The following is a 9,969-nucleotide window of genomic DNA, read 5'->3' as shown; positions in this document are numbered from 1 at the left end:
GAATAAATCTCACCATAAACAAAAGCCTCTAAACGACTACATTGTGGATTCTATTGTTATATTGCATTAGAAGAAACAAGCCTATATTTGTAGAGTCATAAAACCATTCCTAGTGGAAAAAAATAGCTACTCCGAAAATTTTCCCACTCTAAAAAATTTACTTAAAAGAAAACAATAGGCCAAATATGAAGAGAATTATATTTTCCTTTCAGAAAAGTAAAAGCAATTATGTTAATGATTTAATTTTCCTCCAAGTTAAAAATAAAACTCAAATATGGTAAGAAAAATAAGGGCAAAATCAGGGTAAAACCAAAAAAAATAACCCTCAAACATTATGAAGTTATTAATTATTGTGTATATTCCTTTGCATTTGTGGGAGAAAAATTGGATAGGACTCACATTTGTCTTCGATAGCCTCTATGATAAAGTCCTTCAATTGATCAATGGGAATCAAACCTCTAGAAGAGAGATGAATCTCTTTGATCTTTATCTATTTTCTGCAACATTCTCATTCTTCTTGAATTCTAGGAAGTTCCAAAGATTCTTGACTAGATCTTCATTCAATCATGTTATCCATCTTATTTGTTAGCTTGAAAATTTTAGTATCTTTTCAAGCCTTCAATTGCTTTAGTCAATCTTTGCTAGTTGTTCTTCAACAGTGCAAGTCATTTTGATATTTTTTTAATGCTTCGAAAGTTGAGATAAGACATAGAGATTGTCCAACTAGGGAAGCAAATATTTGTAGACAATAAAGTTCATGTTGAAAAAATAATAATCAAGAACCGAAAAAGTATTGCACTACTCATATCAACTATTTCAAAGTGTGAGTGCTACAATCTCTACGACTCCTCTAAATTTGCTTTTTCAAATATACTTCAAGGATTCTTGAGCTTGATCTTAAATCTTACTTTAACATTATAATGTATTCAAGGGCTTTGAAGCTTGTTCTTGAATCTTCGATTAATTTGAACTTGAATAAACTTTATCTCGACTTTGAGTTACACTCAAGGTCTTTGAGCATGTTCTTGAATCTTGTAGTCTTGATCTTTATTTGTAGATTTGATGAACATGATATGGACTTGAACTTGATGATCTTGATCTTGAAATTGATATTGGATTCAAGGGCTTTGAAGCTTGTTCTTGAATCATCAATGAACTTCAAGTTTATCTTGATCTTGACTTCTAGTTGAATTTGAGGATTTCGAGCTTGATTTTAAATATGTTGATCTCGATCTTGATTGTTCTTTAACTTGAAGTTGAACGCTTGAATTTTAGACTTTTTAGAGTAATTGCGACTTTTGATCCACGAGCTTTCTCTAACTTCTTGTTAGAATTATTGGTTCCTTTTGTAAATCATATGGAACCATATCTATAGTTTTAGAATAGAGGAGTTTTGATAGGAACAGGATTTGGTTCGGCCGATCAAATCTAACTAACATGGCATTTGAACTGTAAGGAGCGGCTTTAATTAAATTCATATTTATTAGATTTAAATAATTAACTCAATTATAGTAATCTATCATATTTATTTAGACTAATATATTCATGAATTTAATATAATCTGAACCATTTTATTAAATTTATATTTGATAAATTTAAATGGCTACAATAGACTAGTACTAATATAAAACAAGAAATCAAGAAAATAAACAAGATAATTAAAGTGATTTGAGGGATATTTTTTGTCTTTACATAGACTTATCACATGATAGTAAATCCTATGTATTACCAATACCTCCAAATTAAAGGTATAAGTAATACATTCTATAATATCTTATAAAATGTATAACTAATCCATAAAATAGTTATACATAGGCCCTAATTCCTACAAATCATAGTACTAAATAATATCATATATCATATCATACATTGACTATCTCTTCTAATACCTCCCAGTAAATGACCCCTAAGAGACGAAGGAAGAAAACCTTGGAAAATTACAGTGTGATTACCATTTGTGCACAAGAAGGGTCACTGAGTTCACATATCCTAATGCTTGATGTATTGTGGGTTCACGGTACTTCCAATGTTTTTTCCTTAAGATTGGTGTATTTATAGAGCCCTGTTGTAGTAATTTTAATATGTTTTTGTCTTTTTTTGAAGGAAAGTTGTCAAAAACTGAAACACAGAAGGTTGTGGAAATTAAGTGCAGATCGACCCACGAAGCAATCGCGGACCTTTGTCTCAACGATGGACCAAAGGTGGTGACCATCGCTTGAAGGTTCACACATATAGAAGAAACTTAGAGAATTCTAACTAGTGTGGGGCTACGAAAGTATCGACGGTCCGTCCTGGTAAATTATCAATGTGATCAGAGACTGTCTTAGTACCCGATGTTCAAGAAAAGCTAAGTATGGATCAACAATAAGTATTGAAGGACCATAAGTGCATCGACGTACGTTGTTATTGGTCTGTCGATTGAATCAGAGAAGATGCAAAGTGCATGCTTTGAAAATATGCTAAATAGGGACCGAGGGAGGCAATTTCATACTTTTGTTCTTCGAGATTTGTTTTCTTACAATTAATTCAGATTTCTGGTTTTGGTGTTCAAGATAATTGTGTGATTTCAAGTTGAATTTCTGGATTTTCTTCAAATTTGTCAAAGTAAGTTCATGATTTATAATTTATCAATTATTAATTGTGTTCTTCTAAGCATGGGTAAATAAATCCACAACTAGGGTTGTAGGAACCATGGGTGATTAACAAAATAATCCTAGCTAAATAACAATTCTCAAATAGGTTAGTGCATGCATCGATAATTATTTTATCTAGAAGTCTTTTTAACGAGTGCACGTGTTAGAACTCGCCTTATTGCTACTTGTTGAACCAAGGGGGTAGTTGATAGGAAAAGAACTAGTGACATATATGTAGTGGATACTACATAATAGGTTAGTTTTGATTGGTGCAAAGAAATAACTAAGCCAAACATCGAATATGATGCTTAATATGAAGTAAAGGTAAGGGTTAGTAACTTAGACACACGTAGCCGAACCAAGGTACGGGGTGAAATTTTCTAAATGTCAGACCAAGGATTTAGAGATACATAACTTATCACTTTGCATGCAAAACACTTGGAAAGAATTGTTATAGCTAGGATTATAGCGTTATGAACCTACGGGAACACTTACACCCTAGTTTTTCTCACAACTTGATAAACACCAATAATTCATTTTTGTTACTTTTTTAAGTCCACAACATTGCAACGCTTTTATTTTACAAAACCCCCCTTTTAATTACTAGTTTTCGAAAAGGACTTGACTAAATAGAGGTAATCATACATTAAAGTTAAGTCTAAAGCATTTTAGTCATGAGATCGACCCTAAGCTAATATTTTGGTTCTTTCTTGATACGACCTCTTATAATTCATTAGGGAAGTATAATTGGAGCGTATCAAATTTTGGCACCGCTGCCGAGGAAAATGGATTTTAGACTAACTTTAATATTAATTATCAAATTTTAGTCAATAATTTCCTAATTTTAATTTTTTTTCTTTTGTTTTTGTTTTTCTCAAGTCTAGATCTAATGTATGCCAAGTGCACGAAGCCGAAGAGAACCAATCGTACCATTCGATCCATAACTTAATCAGACACTCCGTAGAACGAGTGATAAATAGAATCCCACAAATCTAGGTGATGGGATCAACCGTCAACTTCCTCCGCCAGTTGATGCTCACAACCAAGTTATTGTGGAGAACCTTGGTGATGGTTCTTTGAGGAGGCAACCTCCCATACCACGCCCTCAAGAGTTCTATAGGGCAACGTAAACATTATTTAATCTTATGGGCCGATAGTCCTACCTCCTTTACCATAGAGTCACACATTCCTGGTAACCTACTAGCATGATGCAGATGCTCATCGCTAGATTTTTTTTTCAGGGCTACCATATGAGGATCCAGATGCTCACATTGGTAAACTAAGGTCGGTGTGTAAGAATTTTATTTGGAGGCCAGACTTGGACATGGATGTCACCGAATTAAGGGTGTTCCCTCTCTCACTAACGAGAGAAGCCACTCTATGGTTCACTGAGTTGCACTATAATTTGATCTATATTTGGGACCAGTTGAGGGATGTGTTCCTAGCACGGTACTACCTCGTGTCTAAAAAGCTCAACCACAAAGATAGAGTGAAAAACATTGTGGCATTGCCTGTGGAATCGGTGAGTAGATCTTGGGATAGATTCACCTCATTCGTAATAAGTGTCCCAAACCACTGAATTTATAATGAGTCATTCAAAGAGTTCTTTTATCGAGGGCATGATGATAATAATAAGGACGTGCTTGATACTGTTGCAGGTGGTTCTTATGGTGAGTGTGCATATGTAGATATCATGGAGAAGTTGGACAAAATCTCTTGCAAAAATAAGGCGTGGAGAACTACAAAGTCGTACAATGGAAAAAACACCTTTACAGTGCAAGCTACACACAACTCGGCCGAAGATCAGATTCGTGAAGAGATGGCTCAAATGATAACTAAGATCGGGTTGGTATTGTAACATATCACTGAGGGTGCAGAGAAAGTATATGTGGTAAATTATTTGACGAAACCACCACCGCCAGCGGATGACTACATCTATGAAAAGGATTCTTATATAGTGAATGAGTAGATAGGGGAGGGGGGAGTGTCCGACCGAAGGACCATGTCTCCAATCAGGAGAATTTGCACCAAGGTAAAGGAAATCAAGGTATTAAATATGAGAATTACATTAGAGAGGGCCATTATATTCGAGATGGAAACAACAACCGCCACAACAACTTCAACCGGGGTAACTATGGTAACAGAAATGATCAAAGTTGGCCCTATGGACCACCTCAAAATGGGGAAGTTGCTCCTAGGTATGGTAAAGGTAGTATGGCGCGATTTGAATATATGTTGCAAAATATTATGAGAAGTTTTGATACTAGAGATGAGCACACCAAGGAGTTGATAGTTGATTTTGCCAATATTGGGCAAAAGGTGGATGCATATGCATTCTCAATAAAGCATCTGGAGTTGCAAATGGCTCAATTGTCTACTACTGTGAATCCACGTCAATCGGGTACTCTTCCTAGCAATACCATTCAAAATCCTAAAAATGATGGACATTGCATGGTGGTCACCATCGAGGGGGTAAGCAAACCATTAATCCACCAATGCCATTTGCAGTTGAGGATGAGGTGCAAAAAGTTGATGAGGTACTGCAAGATAATGGCTAGTTGGTAGATAAAACGGTGAAATAAGCAGAGATACACAAAAAGGTGATTCTCATTCCTAGACCACCACCACCATTCCCGCAAAGATTGGTGAAGAGATTAAGGACGGTAAATACCAGAGCTTTATAACTATGTTGTAACACCTTTCCATCAATGTCCCTTTGATAGAATATCTTGAACAAATGTCCAGTTATGCCAAGTTTATGAAAGATATGGTTACTAAGAAGATATCGTTATGTTTTGAGGATGATGAACGAAATCCCACTGCAATGCGGTTACTGATGGTCGATTGAACATTGAAGAGGCCTATTGGGATACTCCACGATTAGTTAGTGAAGGTATACTCATTTATTTCCAACCGATTTTGTGATTCTTGACTGTGAGGTGAATTTTGAGGTGCCTATTATTCTTGGGAGGCCGTTCTTTGCTACCACTCGCGCCTTAGTTAATATGGAATGAAGGATAGATGAAGTTCAGCTAAATAATGAAGAAGCAACTTTCAACATTTGTAGGTCTATGAAGCAAAGTGGTGATCTCCAAACGGTATCTGTTATATCCTACTGGGTTGAGAGTATGTCTGAGGTACAAATCGAACAGTGCCTTGGTGTTGAGGCACTAGCGACAGTGATCATGAATTTTGAGAGTGATGGTATTAAAGAGTATGGGTCGTTGTTGTGGCACTTGATCGAGGTGACTTTCAATTTAAACCAAAGAAACTGCACTTAGATATAAAGCATCACGATTCTCCACCCCGCTAAACCATCGATTAAGGAGGACCCAAAATTAGAGCTTAAGGCTCTACCACCTCATCTGAGGTATGTATTCTTGGGAATATATGACATTTTGCCGGTAATCATTGCATAAAATTTGAATGTGGAACAAGTAGAATGTCTGGTACAAGTGTTAAAGAGGTTCAAAAGAGCCATTCGTTAGATTATTGTAAACATTATTGAGATCCCACCCGATATTTGTTCATACAAAATGCATCTCATGCCCGATCACAAACCAAGTATTGAGCACCAAAGAGGTTTGAATCCACCTATGCAAGAGGTAGTTAAGAAGGAGATTATTAAGTGGTTGGATGTCGGAGTCATGTATCCTATTGCTGATAGTAGTTGGGTATGCCCTGTTCAGTGTGTGACCAAAAAATGGGGAATGACATGGTCCCTTATGAGAAGAATGAGCTTGTTCCAATGAGGTCGGTGCCCGGATAGATAGTTTGTATGGATTACTGGAAATTGAATGCATGGATTGAGAAGGACCATTTCCCTATACCCTTCATGGATCAAATGTTATATAGACTTGCAGGAAAAGGATGGTACTATTTTCTTGATGCTTATTCCGGTTAGAATCAAATCTCTATCGCACCAGAGGATCAAGAGAAAACCACCTTTACTTGCCCTTATGGGACATTTGCAATCAAGAGGATGCCTTTTGGGTTGTATAATGCACATGCGACTTTTCCGAGATGTATGATGTCATTGTTTTCGATACGGTGGACACTATTGAGGTATTTATGGATGAATTTTCAGTTGTTGGTGACTCTTTTGATCGTTGTTTGCGTCACTTGGCTGAGGTTCTCAAAAGATGTGAAGATTGCAACCTTGTGCTAAATTGGGAAAAATGTCACTTCATGGTCAAAGAGGGTATTGTATTGGGACATCGCATCTCAGAGAAGGGGATAGAGGTTGATCGAGCCAAAGTTGAAATTATAGAGAGACTTCCTCCACCCATCTTTGTAAAAAGGTGTGAGAAGTTTTCTTGGGCATGCAGGCTTCTATCGAAGGTTTATTAAGGATTTCTCAGAAATTGCACATCCTCTGTGCAAGTTACTGGAGAAAAATGTAAGTTCTATTTTGATGAATCATGTTTGAAGGCATTTAGTGAGTTGAAGGAGAAGTTTGTGTCTACGCCCATAATTATTTCCTTAAATTGGTGTAAGCCATTTGAAGTGATGTGTGATGCTAGTGGGGTTCCTCTTGGTGTGGTATTGGGACAAAGAAAGAATAAAATTGTTCACCCCATCTATTATGCTAGTAAGGCCCTAAAGAAGGACAAAAGAACTACACTGTGACTGAACAAGAACTCCTTGCGGTGGTATTTGCATTCGAAATTTTTTTTCTCATATTTTCTTGGATCAAGAGTTATAATGCATACTGACCACTCCGCTTTGAGGTATTTGAATTCAAAGAAGGATGCGAAACCAAGGTTGATTAGATTGGTGCTAGTATTGCAGGAGTTTTATTTTGAGGTGAAAGATAGAAAAGGGACCGAAAATCAAGTTGCTTCTCACTTTTCCAGATTAGATGATAAATTTATGCGAGAGTTGGGTGAAAAGGTTGAAATTGATTATACCTTCCCTGATGAGCATGTATTGGCCGCTTCTCGTAACTTGATTCCACGGTTCGTAGATTTTGCAAATTATCTGTCTAGTGATATAGTCCCATCGAACTTGTCCTTCGATTAGAGGAAAAAGTCCATGCATGATGTGAAAAAATTCTTTTGGGATGAGCCTTATTTATACCGGATATGTGCAGATGGGCTTATTCGCTGGTGTGTGCCGAACGTTGAGATGCTAAGTGTTTTGAAATCATGTCATTCCTCGCATGTGGGTGGGCATCATAGTGGTATCCAGACTTCCCATAAGATATTGTAGTGAGGGAACTATTTTCCAACCATCCACCAAGATGCTCACGAGTTCTCCAAGGCATGTGAAAGGTGCTAAAGGGATGGAGGCATTTCGAAGAGGCAAGAGCTCATTTTAAATCCCATTCGAGGGATCAAGTTATTTGATGTATGGGGAATTGATTTTATGGGACCATTTTTGAGTTCTCATAAGATGAAATATATTCTTGTGGTCGTGGATTATGTGTAAGAATCGGTGGAAGCCATAGCACTTGACAACAGTGAAGGGAACAGTGTCACCGCTTTCTTGAAAAAGAACATATTTTTCCAGATTTGGAACACCTAGGGCCATTATTAGTGATGGGGGGTTCCACTTTTGCAACAAGTTGTTCAAATGGATATTGGGGAAATATGGGGTTCGCCACAATGTAGCCACACCGTACCATCCATAATCAAGTAGATGCTGTCGAAAACGGTGAATGCTAATAGAACGGATTGGTCAACGAGGAGTTATGATGCTCTTTGGGCTTACCAGATTGCATAAAATACCCCAAGAGGTATGTATCTATACCAACTTGCATATGGTAAGGCTTGTCACTTGTCAGTTGAGTTAGAGCACAAGGCCATGTGGGCGATGAAAAAACTGAAGATGGATTGGAATGAAGCAGTGGAACCGAGACTTAATAGGTTGAATGAGATTGATGAATTTTGCCTAAAAGCATATGATATTTCATCCCTCTACAATAAGAAGATGAAGAAGTACCATGACCAAAAGATCGAGAAGCACAAATTTTTGGTTGGGGACTTGGTGCTTCTATTTAACTCTAGGTTGCGCTTGTTTCCGGGCAAACTCAAGTCCAAATGGACTGGTCCATTCTTAATCACTAAAGTGTTCCAACATGGAGTGGTTGAGCTGGATGACAAGGAGGGTGCAAGGTTCATGGTAAATGGGCAAAGAATCAAGATCTACCTAGGGCATGAGGAGAGTGCCCATGAAGTGGTTGAGGTATATCCCCTGGATGAAGTCTGAGTAATCAAAGATCTTGCGTCGTGCCGCGATGTTAAATCAAGCGCTTCTTGAGAGGCAACCCAATGTGTATCCTCTAGCCAACAATAGGTTTTTCTTTTCTTTGTAGGAATATTTGCATTTTTTGTTTCGTTTTGTTTTACTAAATTTCATGTGTCAATTTTCGATTAGTTTTTTCAGTATGTGGCTAGAGAGTAATTTAGGCTTAGTTTCTAAAAAGTGTCCAGAAAACACAAAAGAATGACTTAATAGGTGTTCAATTTGCAGGGACCATGCCACAAGAATTTAGCAGAAATCAATCTCGTGCACAGATTTACAGACCAACCGATGGGCCGTCATATCATCGACGAACCATCGATGATGTCCATAGATCCCATGTATTTTTTAAAATTTTTCTATGTTAGGGAACAATCAATGGACCAGTTAAGGGGTTAGTGTCAGTTCACAAAGACCTATGACCCGACCCGACCCGACACAGTGCTTGCTGCACTATTCACTGCTCCCACTGCACCACAGCCTGAGCCTTGTGAGCATGTCAAGAGGCACCGTTCCAGCCATACCAGCGATCGTGTCGTGATGCTTTATATCTAATTGCAATTTATTTTGTTTGAATCGAAAGTCACATTGATAAAGTGCCGCAACAACGACCCATACTCTTCAATACCGTCACTCAAAATTCATGATCACTGTCGCTAGTGCCTCAACACCAAGGCGCTCTTCGATTTGTACCTCACACATACTCTCAACCCTGCAGGATATAGCAGATACCATTTGGAGCTCACCACTCTGCTTCATGGACCTACAAATGTTGAAAGTTTCTTCTTCATCGTTTAACCTAAACTTCATCTGGCGTTTTTCCATGTTAACCAAGGCGAGACTGGTAGCAAAGAACGGCCTTCCTGGAATAATAGGCACCTCAAAATTCACCTCACAGTCAAGAATCACAAAATCGGTTGGAAGTAAATGACTACACCTTCACTAACTCATCGTGGTGTATCCCAATAGGACTTCACTGTTCAATTGATCATCACTAACCACATCGAAGTGGGTTTTGGGTCACCCAAACCTAACATCTTGGAAATAAAGAGAGGCATGAGATTTATGCTTGCACAAAGATCACATAGTTCTT

The 9,969-nt window shown here is 37.7% G+C and overlaps 1 protein-coding gene across 1 annotated transcript; it reads left to right on the top strand.

Moving 5' to 3' along the window:
- Positions 1 to 8,462: 8,462 nt before the first annotated feature.
- Positions 8,463 to 8,843, top strand: LOC138347670 (uncharacterized). Its single transcript, XM_069295973.1, has one exon. It carries the CDS (start codon positions 8,463 to 8,465, stop codon positions 8,841 to 8,843), a length of 381 nt encoding a protein of 126 aa, XP_069152074.1.
- The last annotated feature ends 1,126 nt before the right edge of the window (positions 8,844 to 9,969 follow it).

Source organism: Solanum lycopersicum, chromosome 3 (assembly GCF_036512215.1).
Source record: "Solanum lycopersicum chromosome 3, SLM_r2.1".
Taxonomy (NCBI): domain Eukaryota; kingdom Viridiplantae; phylum Streptophyta; class Magnoliopsida; order Solanales; family Solanaceae; genus Solanum; species Solanum lycopersicum.
Note: the sequence above shows the minus strand (reverse complement) of the source record. Positions and strands in the feature narration are given on the sequence as shown.